The sequence below is a fragment of the Protopterus annectens genome, chromosome 5.part0, assembly GCF_019279795.1.
Source record: "Protopterus annectens isolate FY-2018-M chromosome 5.part0, PAN1.0, whole genome shotgun sequence".
In the NCBI taxonomy this organism is placed as follows: Eukaryota; Metazoa; Chordata; order Ceratodontiformes; family Protopteridae; genus Protopterus; species Protopterus annectens.
This window is the reverse complement of record NC_056735.1, coordinates 1,372,075,523-1,372,097,750: the sequence shown is the minus strand read 5'-3', so window position 1 is coordinate 1,372,097,750 and position 22,228 is coordinate 1,372,075,523. Positions and strand designations below refer to the sequence as shown.

The 22,228-nt window shown below is 40.4% G+C and overlaps 1 protein-coding gene across 1 annotated transcript in view; it reads left to right on the top strand.

Moving 5' to 3' along the window:
- The first annotated feature begins 1,132 nt into the window (after positions 1-1,132).
- The window catches only part of PICALM (phosphatidylinositol binding clathrin assembly protein), a 1,485,257-nt gene continuing 1,464,161 nt past the window's right edge, over positions 1,133-22,228 (top strand). The window contains exons 1-2 of the mRNA XM_044072003.1: positions 1,133-1,246; positions 1,590-1,675. Coding sequence (XP_043927938.1) covers positions 1,133-1,246; positions 1,590-1,675 — 200 coding nt within the window. The remainder of the gene's footprint in view (positions 1,247-1,589; positions 1,676-22,228) is intronic.

The window sequence follows — 22,228 nt, the reverse complement described above, 5'->3', positions numbered from 1 at the left end:
GGACTGCAACAGTTAATGCGTGTGAACATCTACATTTATAGTAAGTTTACACAACTGTACTTTACTGAAGTGTGGTGACGTTGACATTATTAACTAAATTCCATGTGCCTTGCTTTGTGTCAAATCTTAAAAAAAGTGAAGCATGAAGTGCTGAAAATATTCAAGTCCCTTTCTATCAGAGAAGTACTTCTCCCAATAGGCTGCCAACAAAATTCAAGGAAAATAGTGGACAGTCAGAATACTTGTTGTCAACATAGGGTATCTCTTAGATATTGGTATCCACTCCTTAAAGACATCAGAATCATATTATGGCAAGAAGAGTGAGACCAGTTTAACTTGCCCCAGGGCATTGTCTCACTTGTCTTTGATTCTCTAATACATGTAAGACATTGAAGTGGTATAAACGTGAAGAGTTAGGCACGGAAATTGTTTCCCTGGTAAAAGATCATAAAGGTTTAATTTATAAATTGCGCAAGTAAGCATAACAAAATAAGTGGTAATAAAGCGAAAGGAGTGGAAGGGATGAAATTTACATTTGGCCAGTGTTTGACTGAAAATGTCTACACAAGTATTTTTCCACTCCCTCTAGAATGAAAAATACTTCCAAGGGCTGCATACTTGGTTTTGGGCGGAGCTCCTCAGTAGACCTGATTGATTGATATCACACACATTTTATTCATGCTTGGGGTTGAATAACTAAGGTTGCACAAAAAAATCTAATTGGAAAAGATCTTGGTGAGGTATTCCAAACATCCCCTTTCTTCTCCTCCTGGAATTGAGGAACAAGAGTTCCTATTGAGAGTTAAACAGTTCTTGGCTTTGGCCATGTTAGTAGCTAAAAAATGCATTATACAAAATTGGAAAAAGCGGAGCCTGATATTAAGCAGTTAATGCTCATGTTGAATGAAACCAAGCATGATGAGGGTGCTTAAGCCACTGCTAAGGCTAAAATGATCTATATGTTAAAATGGAAAGCCTGGTCCACTTTTAAAACCTGTGACAAGTCTAGGTATGTAGAGTTGTATTAGTGTTATAATGAAGATAGTTAAGATTACTGCCAGGCTATCCAAGGCTCAAAAGGCAGCTTTAAGTTGAAATTTGTAATTCTGCAGTCAGTAGGTTGAAGTAGAATATGTATCGAAATTCTCATCTGCAGCCAACATTTGGGCTGTTTATAGTGGTTTTCTCATATACTAAAATATTGTGCATTTGGTCCTGCTACCTAGACTACAGAAGATTTCTTACAGTATTTGCAGACACCAGTTTATTAATGCTCTGTTTTGGCCATAAAGGTTCAGCCACCAGCATAGTATGGATCTGTTTTGATAATGAGCTTTTTATGTTTCTTAGAAGTTGAGGTTTTGCAAGGTCCCAGTGCTTGTAAACCAAGACTATTTGGTTAATCTCAAATTAATAAACTTGTCCAAGAAAAATTAGAAATTAAAATAAAAAATGATGCCTGGATTTGTTGGCTTGAGCTATGCGTATATTACTTTATAGTTTGAGTACATGGTGAGTGAAGGCTGTTGAAACTCTCTTGATTTGACATTTAACATTCTACACTTGGCTTCCCTTTGTTTATATTGTAGGCACCCGGTAGTCTTCTTGATGCTCTAGAACAGCACTTGGCTTCTTTAGAAGGGAAGAAAGTTAAGGAGTCTACAGCTGCAAGCAGGTATGTTGACAGAACTGCCGTTGTTCTATACAGAAGTGGTACATTACATTAATAGTGCATGCTTTTCCCAGCCATGTTCTGCAAGCTGTAAAATTATATTGAATTTTGTTGTAGCTGTGAGCAGCATTGACTGATAAATAAAAAAAATTTAGTAAAAATGCAAACAAATGATGTCTAATGCGTGTGACCTTGGTCCGCAACTAATGAATAGTTAAACTTTAGAACAGTGGACCGTAGTTAGTTGTAATTGATTTTGTCATGAGCAGTGAAGCTTAATCCTTTGTTATTGCCACTTGCTCTGTTTTACACACTGTAGCAGTCATACTGTTACTCAGACTATGTAGATGTGTGCATTTTCTCACTCCCCTCATATAATTATTTCAAACCTCATGTTAATTTAATTACTTTTTTCTCTCATATTTTTGTTTGTTTCTCTCTTGCCGTCACAGTTAGTGTTCCTGAAAGTGGTTGAGTTAGGCATGATCAATGTCTGTCAGTAGTCACAGGCATTCTTTCTTTTGGAAGATTATTTTGCCAGCCGTCCTGTGGTACAGATGGCAGAGGTGCATATAAAAACTCAGTCTGGAGTACCACTTCATTAATTTTACTTTGTGCTCCTCAGATTAAGTGCTGTGATAGATTTTCTCCTATCCCTTTTTATTTGTTAGCCAAAGGACATAAGGTTGATCCCTGTGTATGGGACATATGGGTAGAAGTCAACAAAATGGCAGACTTTACTGTATGAAACTTTGTGATGCCTAATCTCCTTTTGTCTTAGACTTTAATAGATACTCAAGAACAGTGGTAGGGATAAATCCAATCTTGTTATAGAAAATCATTCCACAACAGTTAAAAACTGCAAACAGAAACCTTTAAGAAGTGGAGACATTGATGAAAAACTTTATTCATCTAAATTCGACAAGTGCTTTCGCACTACATGGTGCCTTTTCATATCTTAAAAACATAGGTACAAAGACCTTGTGTTGAAAACAGCACATCACCGTGGTAGATGTATAATCTAATGAAAAGTGATTTCCTGTAACAGACTGATATGTCGAATGAGATCAGTATCCCAAGTACTTGTATTTCATTTTAAAACAATGTTGTACATGTTGGTGTACATGTTTTGAGACCAATGGATAACACCTGCCCAAATTTAACAAAAAGTATATCCAGTTAAATCAATGCCTCATTTTCCACTGATTTAAAATGGGTTTAAGACTGTAGCTTTGATTAAGACGTAAAGAGATGAAGTTGCTTTCAAACTGGTTAGCCTTTTATATTATTTGTGTTCACCGGGATTCCTAATGTCACCCTTTTTTTCATCTGTTAATACATGCAGCACCATAAATTTAAAACTATGCAACGTACCTTTTGTCGCAACATGTTTAGGTAATGTATTGTATGAATTCTGTTTCTTGATAACATACACATGTTGTTAACTCAAATCTTTCAAACACCCGTGTTTTCTATTTGTAGAAAATGTTCATGCTCAGTGTTACAATCTCCGTAATGGTTGAGATATTTTTTCCAAGTTAATGGGTGTGCAAAATGTACTTAACCAATATGTTGGCAGTAGTTGCAAGGTTGACAGGGATATGCACCCTTTCTTAAAGGTTAATTAATCAACTTGTTTCTATTCATATAGCAAAAAGTCTCTTAAAATTAGGTCTGTTTTGAAAAGTAAAACAGTCTTTCACCAATGATATTCTTAATGTCTAGATCAGCAACTTAAATATGCCAGTACTTAATAATAATACAGTACAATAAGACTTTACATCTCTTGCATACATCATTGATAATCTTGCTACTGACTGATTCTATCACATCTCCATTTCCTGTATATAGCTGCTTCATCTGCACTTATGGGTGCAAAACACTGTTTTACTATCATCTTTCACCCACTTAAAACTTTTTCTTTTGTACCTCATCTTCTGTAAGTCTGTAGCCTCTCATCACAAAATCATTTCTCAACTTAATAAATTTATCCAATAAACCTGAATCACTGCTAATAAGATAGATGTTGCAGCGGCAGGGATTAGAGTTTGAAGTGTATTTGTATATGCACATTGTTCCACGTTGTTAGAGGGTGTTGAAAATGCCGACATAAGGCAGCACAAATCTTGTTCTGCTTAAGCAGTGGTGAAATCTGAATCTTCTTTTGGGAGAAGGTTACTTGCAGAATATGAATGATTACTCTAAAACAATAGAGAAAACTCTTCTTATAGAAATGAATACTTTAGACTGTGAGGTTAAGAATGTTATTGATAATGAATGAGTTAATGTTAAGTATTGAGCTGTGCTTGACAGTGTTCAATATTTGAATGCCATGTTAAAGCTACTAAGCAAGAAAAGAGAAGGAGAGAGATTGTTGACTTTTAACAATCAGATTTTTTCATGGCCTAGGACTTAGCCCTCTGAAATAGGAGCTAGTAATAATGTTAAACAAAGGCATGTTAAAGTTGCAGAATGGAAACAAGTCAGCAGTATTCGAGACTGTTTCTCCCAACATGATAGGTGAATCTCTCACACAAATGACACCTCTGTTTAATACTCGGGATTTTCCAGCACTTCAAAAACTGTGGCAGAATGCAGATATCATCGCTCAGTCAGTTGAGTGAGAACATGTGGAGGGAATCTTTGAAGGAGACAGAATTGAAACACCATCGATCAGCCTATGCAGACATGCAGCTATTATAATTTATAGTCTGTCATCTGTTGAATTTACTCAGGAGCAAATGTCTGATCTGTTGATGTCAGTTTTCATTCATTCCTCAACCACTGGGTTCAGATCTAATCCTTAGATCCGACTATGCTGTTATTATAGATGTGGCCAACTGAAACTCTCGAGCTCCACTCCACCCACAGTGCACCATCTCCTAACATACCTTAGATCTCATTTGCCGCTGTTTATATATAGACATGATCAGCTTGTTGTCAAGCATTTCTAAAGATAAGTGATGCATTTTGTTAAATAGCATATACTTGCGTAATGTTGTTACCATTGCTGGTATTCTTTCTCCATAAAAACGTTCTACTCTACTTTTATACACACACACACACACACACACACACACATATATATATATATATATATCATCTTTCGGCTGTTCCCGTTAGAGGTCACCACAGCGGATCATCTGTTTACATTTCTTCCTGTCCTCTGCATCTTGCTCTGTCACACCAACCACCTGCATCATCTTGCTCTGTCACACCAACCACCTGCATGTCCTATCTCACCACATCCATAAACCTTAACTTAAACCTTCCTCTTTTCCTGTTACCTGGTAGCTTCATCCTTAGCATCTTTTTCCCAATATACTCAGCTTCCCTCCTCAGCACATGTCCAAACCAACGTAATCTTGCCTCTCTGGCTTTGGCTTTGTTTCCAAACTTCCAACCTGGGCTGACCCTCTGATATACTTATTCTTAATCCTGTCCACCTTCGTCACACTCAGTGCAAATCTTAACATCTTTAACTCTGCCACATCCAGCTCTAACTAATGTTTTTTTGTCCATGTCACTGTCTCCAACCCATATAACATAGCTGGTCTCACTACCCTCTTGTAGAACTTCCCTTTCACTCTTACTGGTACTCGTCTGTCACAAATCACTCTTCTCCACCCACCCCATCCTGCCTGTACTCTGTACTTCACCTCTCTTCCACACCCACCATTACTCTGAACTATTGATCCCAAGTATTTAAACTCATCCACCTTCGCCACCTCTATTCCTTGCATCCTCACCATTCCTCTATCCTCCCTCTTATTCACACACATATAGTCTGTCTTAGTCCTGCTGGTCTTCATTCCTCTTCTCTCTAGAGCACATCTCCATCTCCCCAAGGTCTCCTCCACCTGCTCCCTGCTCTCACTACAGATCACAATGTCATCTGCAAACATCATAGTCCATGGGGACTCCTGTCTGATCTCGTCTGTCACCATTGCAAGTAAGAAAGGGCTCAGAGCTGATCCTTGATGTAATCCCACCTCCACCTTAAATGCATCCGTCACTCCCACCGCAGACCTCACCACTGTCACACATCTATATATATATCTATATATATATCTATCTATATATATATATATATATATATATATATATATACACACACACACACACACACACACACACACACATACATGCATACTCTTAATGTATTCTTTCTGTTATTGTTAGCGAGTTAATCTGAGAAAGGATTTAAAAATGTGTGGCCATAAGTTGCTTTATACTAACGCCCGTGACTTTTTGTGTTTATTGTTTGGGCCCCCGTCCATCTTAATGTTCATTGTGATATATGCAATAGTTTTAATCCCTTTGCTTTAGCAGACAGGTGAAACCAATTGATTCTGAAGGGATTATTGCCAACCTCTTTCTCAGAAGCCATCTGGAGCTCAAACCCCCAAAACACCATCGAAGGATGCTCCTAAAAAGTCTCAAAGAAATCTGATTCCTCCATGGAGCTTCCTCTCAAAAAAGCAAGCTTGGATCTGAAGCTGTCTGGATCCAGGATGTCTACTGCTTTTCCCAAGATGCTGTCGGATCAGAGTTTTTCAGCTATGAAGATTCTTCCTAGGGTCTGATATTCTCCTTCGATTGACCCTGTACCTTCAAGACTCCTATCTCCTTTCTTTGAGAGATGGTGGTCCAAGTCTCCATCTGTTGGAATGGCTCCTTCTCTGATCCAGCATTTTGTTTCGCAGACCTTGGAGTTGAGTCTGCTGATACCAGCTGGTTCGGATCTAAGAGTGCTGGTGTTCTCAGATATCAAGGTTTCTCTGAGTGCATCGGCTCCAAATTTGGAGCCAAGTGGCTCTTGGAGACATTGGTTCCTGGTCAGATCTTAAGTGTTGGAGTCTACTTCAAAGTTTTCAGAGCCGTCTATGCCCCAGGCAGCTTTGGCCCTGGACATCTCTGCTCCAGCCTCTGCCTCTGGTGGGTTGCCTTCAGGGTAGACAGAGCTGGTGGGACAGAAGCATGGATTCTCGGTTCCATCACTTCCTTCTCCCAGGGACGATTTACTTTCAAGGTAGTGGAGAGAGTGTTCTCTGCTTCTGCAAGACAGAGGGTCTTTTCCCCCCTTGGACCCACTTTCTACGTCCGATGTGTTTTTGTGCCAAGAGCCTCAACATTCAACTCCACAGGGGCAGCCAGTCCACACCCTCCAGACCACTCAGCAGGTGATTACCCTCTCTCTCCTGATGCTTCCCGGAGCATCCCACCAAGGGAAGTACCCTGGAAGAGGAAGTGCAAAAGGAGGCACTTGAATTCCCATCAGGAATCTATCACAGAAGACACAGATTTCGATGAAGGGGAAGGATACCCCAGACCAACACCCGAAGGCTTTTTCTTTGCAGACATTCTGGAGCTCCTCAATCATCGGGGTGGTTGGTTCTCTCAAAATCCTTCCCCATTACAATCTGTTTCTGAAGGCATTTGAATTTGGCCTGTCTACCTCCTGGGTAACTCCGCCTGCTGATGAACTCACTGATTTGATCTTTTGGTGGGTGTGGAAGGAACCTGATTGGGTTGAACTCATCTTCAAGAGACCAGACTGAATTCTGGCACCTCCTGCAGGAAGGGACCACAGGAGCAAAGGAGTGCCTGGGGATGCCATCATCATGGCAGCGGCCACGGAGAAGGAATTTGCAGAGCAAAGTTCCATTGTCGATCACCCTAATAGAGAGTCCAGGGTTTTGGACAGGTTCAGGAAGCATGTCTATGCTTCAGCAATCTTTGCTCTTAGGTCACTGAATTACCTGGCACACTTTACAAGGTTACAAAGAGATTTAATTAAGGAATTCCCAGGTACTCTTTCAGGGTCCATTGCTGCAGGGGCTGAAGCTACGATAGCCTCACATTTGGCAACCCTTCAGTCAATCTCAAACATGTCCATGAGGCTTGTCTATCTTGCAGCTGAGGGTACCTCAAGGGCAGTAGGTTCAGGCATCTAGGTAAGGAGACAGACATGCCTGGATGTTCTTGTGTGTCTTTGTGGAGCCCTTCAAGTCTTCTTTCGTCAGTGTTCCTTTTAACAGATCTTCCCTGTTTTGCCCGAAAGTGAAGGATACACTCTCCAGATGTGAGAAGGATAGAAAGTCTCTCTCTGCTGTAGGGGTGCATTTTGTGACCCCCAAAAAGACCTGTACTAGGAAGCAGCACTGGAGATGAAAGATGTAGTTAAAGAAATCCAGGATCCTTTCCAAGATCCACGTGGAAATGGTTCCCCCAGAGGTAGTGGGGGAAACAGTAATGGAAGTGGCCACCCATGTGGCAGAGGTAAAGTTACTTGTGGTGGTGGATAAGGTCAGACCAGCTTTTACAAGGCCTTCCATTCAGTCTCTCTCTCAACCCAAAGCCATAGTGACCACAAATGCTTCCCAGATTGTGTGTGTGTGTGTGTGTGGGGGGGGGCACTTCCTGGGGAAAACAGTCCAAGACACTTGGTCGCCCGAAGAGGCCAATTTGCATATAAATGTCCAGGAGATGAGATGCAGGCTTTTCAAGATGCTGTACCTCTAGGAACAGTTGCAGTCTAAGTGGACAATATCAGTAGTTTGGTACATCAGCAAACAAGGAAAAACCACATCTTATTCCTGTGGCAGTGGGTGATCTCATCAAGTCGCTTTCTGATAGCAATGCACATTCCGGGGAAAGTCCAGTGTGGTACCAGACAAATTGAGCAGGTCCATTCTTCTACCTCACGCATGGTCTCTCAACAAAGAAGTGGCATAGGTAATTTTCCATCAGCAGGGCCAGCCTTGCTGTGATCTTTGTGCATCTCCCTTAAAAAAACAGCTTCTTTGCCCTATTCCTTCCAGTGGGGGAATCACCTAGGGATGTTCTGCTCCACAACTGGCCATCCGGTCTTCTCTGTGCTTATTCTCCAACCCCATTGCTTCCCAAATTCCTTTCAGAAAGCTACACGATTGACGAGCAAAGTCATCCTCATTGCACCTTACTGGCCTCTGCAAGTTTGGTTTCCCTTCCTTTGGCCTTATCTGGTTTGCTCACCTTGAATTCTGGAGCCATTTCCAGGCGTCTTGTCTCACCCAACAGGCATGGTTCACCTGGATATCTCAAACCTAAAGCTGACAAGTGTGGCTTCTCCACTTCTGTTAATAGCCGGCCAGTCTATGCTCTTGTCCCCTGTCCGTCATATACTTTTGTCTTCCCATAAAGCCTCCACCAAAAAAATCTTTAAGAGTAAGTGGAAGAGGTTTGTTTGTTGGGCCCATCAAAAACAGTATCTATCCCTTTTCAGCACCTACACAAAGTGAACTAGAATTTTTGGCAGAAATTTTTAATGAGGGAGCTAGTTCCTCTAACATTGAAGTTCATTTAGCAGCAATCTGTAACTTTCATATAGGAGCTGACAATTCTTCCTTAACTTCTCTGAGGATATCCAAGGCTTTACTTATTTATTTATTTGTCTTTTGTTAACCAGGTTAGTCCACTGGGCTGGAGGCCCATTTGCAGTGGAAACCTGAGGAGAAAAGCTCTACAACAAATAAAATAGCAACAACAAAGTTACATTACAGGCAATATGAATATGCCATACTTAATTACAAAACATTCATGTCATAATGGAAATTAACAGAGTATAAAATTCAGAAGAAAGTACAGCTACGAACTAATAGAGATAGAACTTGGAATCAAAAATGTGGCTTTTCACATAGCGCATTCAAAATAAGAGAGATTATCAGAAAACAAATAAGCCCCCAAAAAACATCATTAATAGAAGTATTAAATAGAAGAGTTAAAGTAGATGGGAGGGGGAGTGCGGAGAAGAATAAAGAGAATGAAAGAAAATTATGAAAAAGGGGTGGGGTAAAGTACCTAAGGGGAGGTAAAGGAAGAGATTTAAGTATAAAAATGCTCAGTGGCATTGCTAAGGTACCATAGGACTAGTTATTATAAAGTTATGTAAAAGTATGTAGGGTATTATTGTCATAGTCTGATAACTGGGGGAGAAAAATTTAAGTAGGGTGGTGGCAGGTGCAGCAGGGAGAGTTAACATGGTAGTTTTTCAGTTCTCTTTTGAAAAGGATCGACGATTGGCTAGAACATATATTATTTGGGAATTTTTTCCAAGTTTGCGATACGGAGCATTTATAAAGTACTCTGCCTATAGTTTTGTTAGGGCTGTAGGCATTAAGTAGCAGTTGGTCAGTTCTGTGGAGAGATCATGAGGGTTTGTGAGGGCCTTGCTAAGAGGTACTGTTTTACTTAGACCACCTTATAATGATCCTACTCCTCCATGGGGTTTGCACCTTGTTTTGCAGGCCTTGGTCCTTACCCCCTTTGAATCCGCTGGAAAATGTCATGTAAAATTTTTGACATGGAAGACCTTATTTCTAGTGGCTATTATCTCTGCCAGGAGAATTTCAGAACTCCAGGCATTGTCCTCTAAACCTCCTTACTTGTTTTCCATAAGGATAGGGTGAGATTAAGAACCCAACCCTTCCTTTCTTCCTAAGGTGGTGTCAGAATTCAGTATCAATCAGTCTTAATAATTTGCCAGTTTTCTTCCCCAAATTCGAAAACAAAGGTGTATAGATGTTGCATTTACTAGACATTCATAGATAGCTGCATTTCTACTTACAGAGAACAAAATACTTTAGAAAATCCAATCATTTATTTACATCCTCTGCAGATAACAAATTGGGCAAGTCTGTAACAAAGGTGACATTGGCAAGATGGATTATGGATTGCTTAGCCTCTGTCTATAATAAATCTGGCATTTTATTACCAAAACCATTAAAAACTCACTGTACAAGATCTATAGCAACTTCTTCAGGGTTTTTATCCAACTATTTCATGGATGACATATGTGAAACTGATGCTCGGGCTAATCCTCATGCTTTTATTACTCATTACCAGTTGGATCTGGTTTCGAGGACAAAAGCAGCCTTTGGTTCAACCGTGCTCAAGAATATCCTTCCTTAGAGACCGCCTGGGATGTAAAGTTAGCTGGGGACTGGATTGAGGAATGAATGAAAATTTACATCATCAGCTAAAGAAGTTATTTACTTCCCATAATGTTCCATCTGTGTTATCTATTTTCATTCTTCCTCAACTTCCCACCCCCAACCTTTATCATCATGGACTTCTGGAAGAATGAGATGCTGTTAAGACACCACTGTGTATTGTAGTTAGCTCTAGATTTCCTTTGTTAGGTGCATAATTCAAATAGTAGGTGTTTGTTATCGATCTGAGGTATGTTGGGTATGGAGGAGCTAGAGAGTTTCATTTGGCCATGACCTTTAGTAACGGGCAAGTCAGATCCGAGGATCGGATCCGAACCCAGTGGTTGAGGAAGAATGAATATGGGCAACACAGACAGAACATTATGGTAAGTACAAAAGTTCTTTTTCTTAACAAGGGTTTATCCTTTATTCCATCAATGAATAGTTTCATGGAGGGTGTTATTACCAGTTTCAGATTTGCCAGAATGTTACTCTTAAAACTATTTTAACAGTGATAACGAAGATGGTAGTATTAAATATCTTTAAGAATGCCCCCAAGAGAAGTTAAAATAGTTAAATAGATTACATAAAGTAGCTTGCAAAAAATAAAACAAAGACTGAAGTACAGTAGGCTAGTTAGCGATACTAAGTAATTGAATACGTACAATAAGAGTGTAAAACATCAGTCATATTTTAGAATCAGAGACAGTAATAAACACGCTGCATTACAGAAAAGAAATAAAAACAATCAAAACAATATCTCTGTCATATTCATAGTCATAGTTTTTTTTACAAACTTTTTATTTTATTTTTTATGTGTAGGCAAAGAGAGCAGTCTTGCTAAGAGTAGGTTTAGAGTAGATATTAATCTTAGAGTGGAGATGGAGGAGCAGAAGTGGGAAATTGCTTAGTTAGAGGAGGTGCAGGAGCATAGCCAGTGATCTTCAGTGTACTGCAGTCATTGGTTATTGCTGTATTATTTTAGGCTTGTTGATGACCTGTTATTTATATGGAAATGTAGTCAGCAAGAGTTAGATGAGTTTATTCTGTATTTGCATACTATCACCACAGTTTCGGAATTTTCAGTACATAGCTCGCCACATACAGTAGACTTTTTAGATGTTAATTTTTTGTGTTAAAGGTGGTAAATTGATGAATATTTTTAAGATAAGTTGTAAGAATAATTTGCTACATCTTACAAGTATGCATCCAACATACATACAAAAACATCCATAGAGGGCAATTTATTCAGACATCTGCCCTTATTAACAGTGATTCTGATTTACTGGATAAACTTAATGAGCTGAGAAATGATTTTGTGATGAGAGGCTATAAACTGACAGAGGTTGATGTAGAAGTGAAAAGAGTTTTGAAGTGCGTGAATGGTTTTAGGTAGTGATGGGAAGTTTGAGGAAGTGGTCTTCACCTCCCATTGATAAGTTATGAGGGTCCACCATCAAATAAATTCCTTTCTTATTGAAATCACTACATGGAATAGTAGCCTGTAGAAAAGAGAATATAAAGACTGATTTTATTTTATTTATTTTTTGCCAAGATGTCAGAGTTGCTATAGCTTCTATAGTCTGCTTGCATGTTTTGTAGTAGTAGTAGTGGGAGGTTAATTTCATATACTTATTATAGATTAATCAGAATGTAGTATGTGTGCTCCTTAGCCCTGAGGTACTGTCTAGCAGGAATTGCTTGTAATGGAATGATTTCCTGTATGAAAGTTTTGAGGCTCATCACAAGGATTTCCTCCCCAGTAGTATTTCTTATTCTTGGGATTTATTGAAGGTAGATGTTCTTCGTGTTTCTCTGTTGCAGTCATTACATTTGGGTAATTTGCTGGCAGGTTGCCCTCAGTCGGCCTGATTAACAAAGTCTTGGGTCCTGCGTCGGTTGCTGTCCCTTCTTCCATGACGTGAGGTCGTCAGGGGTATAAAACATGCAGCCGATGCCATTACATCAGTCTTTCTTGCCAGGCGGTGCAGCTCGCAAGTGCCGGTCGGCTGACTCCTGAAATTTTCGTTTGAGTTTCAGAACCGAAGTCTTCAACTAAAAGTGAAGTACCCCATTGGGGAAACTTTTTCTTGCTCATTACCGATGTCAGTAAAAGTTAGTAATTGTATTACTTGTGGGAAGCAAATACCTCATAAGGATTTTCATTTGTACTTTATTCCTTGCCTAGGCCCTGACCAAAACATACCTTGCTGTCGGTTTTGTGCTTTAGTTAATCAGCGCACTATCCGTCGTCTGTACATTTTTGCTTCTAAATATTTCGGTTCTCTGTTTAATTATCCAGAAGTGACGTCAGATAGCCATCTGACTACCGGAATACCGAAAAAACACAAAGAAAAAGATAGAGACAGGCTGTTGAGGTCCAAAACTGCCGACGATGCTTCTCCTAAGCCAGTCGCCAGTTCTCCGGTACTCAGTGAGGCGCTTTCGCAGCCCCTGGTACCCGCTACTTCTGATTCGCAGGCCTCTACTGAGACCCATTCAGAGTCTGGTATGCCGCGAGATGCTTCAACTATGGAACCCGTGGATGTCTCTACCTTTGATGGGTCCGGAGCCACTGTGCAGGCACTGGCTTCTGAGGGTGTATTCAGGCATACAGACTTGCGTATTAATCTGACTCCACCATCTATACTAAGGCCTAAATCTCGATTTACGTCTAAAAAACCGACGCCCAGGCCACATGTTTAGGCCCCTATGCCTAAAAAGCAAATGATCAAAACGGCTGAAGATTTAATTACTCTCATCGGGGGTAGTCAAACCCCCCCCCTCCCCTTCTAAGATGCCTAGGGCTGAACTTGACTGTGAATCTTCTGAACAGGATTCTGTTTCTTCTGACTCTTCTAATGACCTGGATTTGTCCATTCCTACTTATGAGGACTCTGATGCAGAGAATTCCGTTCCCTCTGCTTCTCCCCCTGAGGATTTTTCTTTTGGGGAAACCTTATATACCTTAAGGGAACATTTCCATAGGGAAAGTCAGGATTCTTCTGAATCCAAAAAGAGGTTGAGGGATTTCCTTATTCCTCCGCATAGGCCTTTGGCTATACCTCCTGTACTTGACATTGTTGTTGATGTGTTTTCGGAATCCAGTATGGCCCCTGATTCCCTGCCACCGGCCCCTAGTAAACCAGACAGATACTACAGGGTTCCCGAGTCCCACAAATTCCTTTTCAAAAATCCTGTTGCAGACCCTGAAACCATTTCTCAGGGGCCCGAGGGTATTAAGGCTTCTACTGCTAAAAATCCTACCCCTTCCAATAGAGACTCCAGGATGCTGGATAGATGGGGTAAAAAGGTTTATACTTCTGCAACTTTGGCAATCAGGGCTTTAAACTGTCAATTCCATATGCTAAAATATCAACAGCATATCATGGGACTGCTTAAACAGAAAATGATGTTGATTTCTGACTGTGTGGAAAATAAGGATTTACGGGATTTATTGCATTCAGCTGAACAAGTTGGAAAACATACTTTGCAATGTGGTTTTGATTCTTTAGCGGTCTCTTGCAGGGATGCTGTTACTGGGTCTGTGCTTAGAAGGCATGCTTGGCTTAAGGAGCAATCTCTGCCTGATCATGTTAAAGCAAAACTACTGGATGCTCCTTTGCAGCAGGAATGTCTGTTTGGCAATAAGGCTGAAGATGTTCTAAAAAAGATGGAAGATAAAGCTAAATCTATGCAAACTTTGAAAGATTTCTTACAAGTACAACCTAGGCACTGGCCTACTAAGAACTGGTCCTTTCCAGCTCCTTCCAGAGCCACTCAAGCCAAACCCAGACACTCCAAAACCACCAGGTTTCAGTCCCAAGGGACTTTCAGAACTAAGCAATGGGTGCTTCCACTTCAAAATCTGGAAATAAAAAGACACCACCCTGTGGTAAACAGTGTCAATGACTTTCCTTTACAATTACCAAGCAGTTACCTCTCAGCCGCCCCTTTGGGGGGAAAACAGGCTCTTAATGCAAAAAACTGGCAACTTATAACCCAGGACAAATGGGTTTTAAATGTAGTGTCCCAGGGATACAGATTTCATTTCCACACATTACCAACTCCAAACGGGTGGCCAGACCTGCCCCGAAATCAGTGGGCAGAGGCTCAGAAACCAGTACTTTCCCTCTTAAAACATGGGAGCTATTCAACTAGTACCAGAAGAGGAAAAGGGACAAGGTTTCTATTCCAGACTTTTCCCTGGTACCCAGAAAAGACAAATCATGGCGTCCAATTCTGGACCCGTCTACTACTCTAAACACATTTCTGGACATTCCAAAATTGAAGATGCTGACTCTTCACCAGTTACTTCCTATGCTAGGCAAGGATGCCTGGTTGGCAACTCTAGATTTAAGAGACTTACCTACGACTTACCTACATATCCCAATCAGGGAATCTTGCAGAAGATACCTATGCTTCAAAGCAGGCTACTTGCATTATCAGGTCTCTGCACTGCCCTTTGGCTTGTCTACTGCGCCTAGGGTATTCACAAAGTGCCTGGCTCCAGTAATTGCATTTTGCAGGTAAAGAAATATTCAAATATATCCATACCTGGACTAATGTCTAATTCAGGCAGAAAACCAGTCCACTCTTCTAAAACATCTGACGTTTTTAAAAAGGGTTCTAACTTGTCTAGGGTACACCATAAACGAAAAGAAATCACAACTGGTACCCTCTCAAAAAATTACGTTCCTGGGTGCAAGCTTGAATACAACTGCCTAGATGGCTTTTCTTATGCCAGAAAAGCAAATTCATTTGGTGACTTATTCAAACAGGTGGCCACAAAAACCCTGCTATCTGCAAGACAAATACTGCAAGCCTTGGGGTTCATGGCCTCCTGCATTCCTCTAATTCCATATGCAAGACTGCATATGAGGAAACTTCAAGTGGTACTTAAAAAGTTTAGGGAGTCAGCATTGTCACAGCCTGGAAACAATGATTCCTATCATACCTTGCCTGCACCTAGAGTTCCTATGGTGGGCAGAGGCCTGCCACCAGAACAAGGGACTGCCATTCACACCACCCCCTGCCGCCCAAACCCTAACTACAGACTCATCAGACTTTGCATGGGGGGGGGGGCTCTTCTGACAGTTAAGTGCATTCAGGGTAAATGGAGCCCAAATCAAATGCACCTTCATATCAATCAAAAAGAAATGCTAGCTGTACAGAATGCACTGACAGCCTTCAAGGACTTCCTTCATCCAAGACAACTAATGGTAAAGACGGACAACACCACGGTAATGTGGTGCATAAACAAGCAAGGGGTACACATTCCTACCCCCTCTGCAGACTAGCCATGGCATTGTGGAACACGGCCTTGAGCTACCAAGTACAGCTACAAGCTCAATTCCTGCCAGGAAAGCTGAATATTCTGGCAGACAAACTAAGCAGAAATCTCATGGACCCACACGATTGGAAACTGGAACCATGGATTTTCAACATGTTGACACGCAAATGGGGGAGCTCAGACATAGATCTTTTTGCCTCACCCCAGAACTATCCAGTTGGACAAATTTTGCACAAGAACTCCTCACAAAAAAGCCTGGAAAGTGGATGCTGTGTCCTTCAGCTGGAAAAGCCTATCAATCTATGCCTTTCCCACTCTGCCTCTGCTTTCCAAAGTTCTACTAAAAGTCAAACAGGACAAACCAGAAATTATTTTGATTGCTCCAGACTGGTCTCGCCAACACTGGCACTCACTCCTGCGCAGTGTGTCACAAATTTCTCCATGGCACCTGCCTCAGACACCTTCCTTACTGTCTCAGCAGGAATACCATATTCTGCACCCTCAGCTCCAAACATTGAATCTTGCAGCTTGACTAATCATTTAAATTCCCCCTTAGCATCCCTCAGCAAACTTGTGATGGATGTCATTTTGGAGGCGAGAAGACCTAGTACTAGAAAATCTTATGCTGACAAATGGAAAAGATTCTGTGCCTGGAATCAGTCTCAAGGGATGAGCACAGCAGCGCCCAATTATCTCAGATTTTGCAATACTTAACTGAGATGCTTCACAAGGGCCTGTCTTTCTCCTCCATAAAAATCCATGCCTCAGCCATTTCAGCTTATTACAACACAGAACCACCCCTCTTCTCTCATCCTCTGCTAAAGCAGTATCTCAGAGGGGCCAAAAACTTGAGACCACCCAGGTGAGCTCCAACCCCTGCCTGGGACCTTAACTTTGTATTGGAGAAACTCGCTCTACCTCCTTTCGAGCCAGCTGCTACTGCAGACTTAAAATTTCTTTCCTGGAAAACAGCCTTCCTGTTAGCAATCACTTCACCTAGAAGGATATCTGAATTACAGGCCCTTGTGGCAGTGGAGCTTTTCATCATCTTTAATGCGGACAGCCTGTCACTCAGGACCAGTCCATCCTTCATGCCCAAGGTGCTATCCTGTGTGGCTCTTAATCAGTCCATTCATTTGCCAATTTTCTTTCCCAATCCACAGAATAAGGGGAGCGGATTCTGCATTCATTGGATGTACATAGACAACTTAGATTCTACTTGGACAGGACTAAATCTCGAGGAAAATCTGAAAAACTGCTGGTAGCATTTGCTGCAGGGGCAGAGGGAAAGGCTATTTTAAAATAAACCATTTCTATTTGGATAAGCTATTGTATTCATTTCTGCTATAAGCACCATGGAAAACCTATCCCCCAGGGGATCAGATCTCATTCCACCAGGGCTGCATCTACTTCTGCAGCCTTTCTCCGAGGTGTTCCTACCAGGGATATTCTAGAAGCTGCTACCTGGAGTTCAGTTCATACTTTCACCAAGCATTATCACTTAACAATTTTCTCTAAATCCAGAGCTGGCTATGCCACTGCTGTTTTGTAGGGCCTTATAGCTGGTCCTAATGCTGTATAAATCCATCCTCCCAACCATAGCTTTGGGAATCTACCCAAATGTAATGACTGCAACAGTGAAACATGAAGAACGTAGTACAGTTGTGTACACTTACCATAAGTGTAGATGTTCGGGTGTATTCACTGTTGCAGTCCTGGTTACCCTCCCTTCAGCCCCCTGTTTTTCTCTTGCTATACCTCTACTTTCTTCTACTATGCTTAAAAGCCTTTTTGGTGTATTTGCTTTTGTTTGGAGGTATGTTTTTGTATTTTTTATCACTTATATATTTTGCTCCCCATTTGGGGGGCACCTGACATCTGGGGCAAGAAAAACTGATGTAATGGCATTGGCTGCATGTTTTATACCCCTGACGACCTGACATCATAGAAGAAGGGACAGCAACCGACGCAGGACCCAAGACTTTGTTAATCAGGCCGACTGAGGGCAACCTGCCAGCAGATTACCCAAATGTAATGACTGCAACAGTGAATACACTCGAACATCTACATTTATGGTAAGTGTACACAACTGTACTTTGACCTTCCACATTCCAGACCAAGCTAAGGCTGCTAGGAATGTGAAATCTTGCAAAAGTATTCACATTTCTCAATGTAAAACTTTATTTTCAATGAACTGCTTGCCTGCTTGCCAGCTCTCCTTTAAATACTAATTATGAAGTTTCTGCTAGAAATGCTTTGGTACACATTGTTCAGTTATTTCCTAATCAATTGCCTGCGTTTATAGACTTACCATCTCCAACTGCAGGCATTTCCTGGTAGATAAAAAAAAAAAAAAGCCAGTCTGTTTTCAAATGCAATAAACAGCTCTTTTGAAATGTTATAAAACTACCATTCTTCGTGTTTTCCATTTTGTAGTCTGTTTTCTTAAAACTTTTCTTTTTGTCTGTAGCATAAACTAAGAACATTAGTCTGTAATCCCACATATATAAAAATTCAGAACATAATATTGGGGTTTAAGAATATAGTAACTTTCTTTTTCTTTTGCTGTAAAAGAGATTTTAATTGTGATAATCACTAGTTGCAGCTACCAAAAAGAAAGATAAATGTCCAGATATTCATTATGTATGTTTTTATTACGTTGTGCCATACAGTTTGCGTTCTATGCATGAATGTTTGATAATTGTTAATTAAGACTTACTTCAGTGAAGTTACATTTCTTCAATAATTCTTATTCTTCCTGTAAAGTCTTATGCATGGTGATTGTGGGGGACTTGTCACTCACATCAACCTGGGCTGTAGTTTCATCTTTTTGTGTTTCAGTCACTAAATTTGGACTGCTGTTATAATGGATATAGAATTTGTATGTCCTGTAATCATTTAATTTGATCTTGTACTGCCATCTGATGAGGTATTTTGTGGCTTTTTCAAGTTTATCATATTGTACAAGGTTGTGGTGCACAAGAATGCCTTTTCAGCTATGGAAGTCTAATTTGGAAACCTGTTTTAACTTTACTGCTGATAAACCTATAACATAGTTTTATTCAAAACTTTGCAGGGCTCCTTTCCATAACTGTTATTGATATACTGATGTATTCATATTTGCATCTGCTAGCCTTCTTTTCAGCTCTGTCATGTTTCATTCATAGTTTGTTTTTAGTTCTGTGGAAAAAGAAGGCAGTGGTAAGTGTGCAATTACTTTCTTTGGGACTTTGTATCTGTCTTGCATAAGATGTATTGCATATGTTTTCTACTTCCTTTACAACAGTTTACAGCTGTTCTTGGCAATGACTATATATGTTAAGGTTTAGTCGGTGGATTGTGTATTTGTATCTCATTTATATTTGTGCAGCTACTTTAACATTTTCATTGATAAAGAATGGTTTTTATTTACATAATATTTCCTATGTTTCATATTGAGGATGATTTTCATTTGCAGAATATTGCCTGTGTTTCATAAAAAGTAAGTCATATGAAAGTTGAAAATAATGTGTTTATGATGATAGACTCTTGTTACTTATTTGGGAAAGTGAAGGCATTCTGTTGTAGTTGTACCGTCCCTTAGTTGGTTAGCAAGGGTCATTGTTCAGGCTGTTTCAGCAGATCTGAGCACAGATGAAGGTGTACAGATTTTGCTAATTCGACTTGATGCCATGTTGTTTTTAACATCTTTATTAAATATCACTTTTTTTAAACTGACATAAGTACATATCCATCTACAACCCCATTTTTATACATGGAGTTGGAGTGTCACATCAACAAGGACCACCTAGAGGCAATGTTCTCACCAGTAGATGACTATACAGTAACAGAAAAGAAAATTAGTCATAATAATGTTGCCTTTGTTATTTTCATGCAGTATACATTTTAACAATTTTCATTCACTCCATCATTACATAAATTGGTCAATTCCTGCTTTTCCTTAAATTTTAGTCCTTTTCTTGAGCACTATTCTGCATGTTCTGTTCTCACAAATTCCATTTTTTTCTATTTATTTTGCTCCTCTCCCTTTCTAAATATACCACTTTCAGTTCTTGCATCTCCTTTGCAATATCCAGTACTTTTTTTTTTTTTTTGCTGACAGTATCATTAAACTTAGTACGGTCTTACTATGTCTGAGCAGAATATGCATGGTATTGCAAAACATATTACTGTATGAACTTCCTAGGTTTATAAAAGTAGTAATTAAAAAATTGTTTGGGGGTCTTTGTCTCCTCATTCTTTTTAGCTTTGTCCAGATTTCTTGTGCTAAGAGGTTGAGAGGTGCGTTTACTGCAGCATGTGTTTTGTAGGAGACATACTGGACCATGTTTTCTATTAGATTTATGACCATTTGCAGCAGTTTATTTCAGTGAATATTTAATTACGTCAGTTGGACTGCATACTGTGTGCTTATGTCAGTGGTGATTTTGTGTATCTGGGATATTCAGAAAAAAATAATCTCTATGTCTTTAACTCAGCTGTTTTTTTCAACCTTTTCAGTCAGTGTTTCACTTAGCTGTGCATCATAGTAGCAGTGGCACTTTTTTTGTCAATAGTGATCTTGCATAGACAGTGTGGTAATACTGTCTGTGTTGTTTTTAGATTGGAGATCCTGTCTTATTATACTCTCGAGGTATTCTCTGTCATGTACCATCTAAGGGCTGGTGGTGAGATTTTGAGGGCCCCCAGCAAGTTACTGCTCAGGGTCTCCTAGCACAGTACACTGATGCTCATATACATGCACTACCTCTGCAATTACCTACTGACAGTCTTCTTTCTTGTTCAGCACACAAGTCAGCATCTCTTGTTTACATTCTGCCTGCCTTGATCACCTTCCCCTTCATCAGTACCCGATACGAGCCCTTGCTTAAGGTGGTTGTCACAAAAGTTGGCTTTTCTGTTAAACATCAGAAACAGAGACAAACTAGTTACTCTGCTAAAATGTCTTGCTCTGCATCAATGTGTAACCAGCTGTGCAGAGGTACATTCACACCATCTTCAGTCTCATTTTATAACAGGACAATTTGAGCAATACTTTGGTCTGCCCAAAGCATTGCTCACATCTACACCTGATACACACTTTATCCTTCATTTGGTTATTGAAGTGTAGCAATTGTTTATCATCTGGTGTCTTTTTCTTCCGTTCTTCAACCAGTGGGTGTCTGATCCAACTTCGGACATTTCTGTAGACTTTGGCTGCATAACTCAAGCTCCTTCCCTTACCCATAACCCTCCATTTTTGCTTGAATTACTCCAGATTTCATTTGTTGCTTCAACGTATGGATGTAGTCTACCGTAGCTCGGGATTTGGTTCTTTCAGATAAGTGTTCTTTATGGTATGTAATATCTTCTTATTCAGCTGTACTGTTTCTTACCTCCACTGCTTTCTCTCATACATATTTATATTTTAAAAAGGGGGGGGGTATTTTTGTTGCTCCCTTACAGCCCTCATGCCTTGCTTGTATTCCCTCTTATATCTCGTGCTACCTGTTGAAGGTACATCTCTTGTACTATTGTTGATATTCTCCTATATCCCTTTGTATGCCATTGCTGGTATTCTTTATGCTTTCTTTCTGAGTGTTTATTTCCATTATGACCGATAAGCCTACTGGTTTCAAAAAATGCACTTCTTGTAGGCATAAGATCCCCAGTTCAGGTGCCCACCAGGAATGTGTTTGTCTAGGATCAGCCCACCTTGAGGTGGAGTGTGAAATCTGCACAGGAGTTAATCATCAGGTGCTGGTTTAGCCCTATAAGCTGTTGCTGAAATGATTGCTACCTTCGACTTCACCTGTAGCTTCCCCTCCTAAAAATCATCAGAGAAGACTATGGGGGATTCATCTGTCAAAGGGAAGGAGGTGATCCCAAGATCACTCATCTTCCTCTGTTTTAGGGTTTGGCTCCACCAGGAAAAAGTTTCTAAGCCCTTGGATCCATCTGGTTCCTTGGATCTGACAAGAGTCAAATCTAAATCTCTGGTCCACCACTCCTCTAATTATACTCCTGATCTGACACATTTTAGAATCCATTTTCCTTTCTTACAGGAGACCCCTTGAAGGAAATCCAGGCCACACTCGACATTTTCTTAGTGTTTCACTGTTGCAGTCATCACATTTGGGTTATCCCTGCCAGGGTAGCCCTAGGCCAGCCCGAATACCAGAGGCTTAGTATTTTTGCATCGGTTGCTGTCGCTTCAGGACTGACGTCAGGTCGTCAGTAGTATAAAGTAAGGCAACCGACGCCATTACATCAGTTTTTCTTGCCCTGTCAGGAGCCCCCGAATGGGAGCCA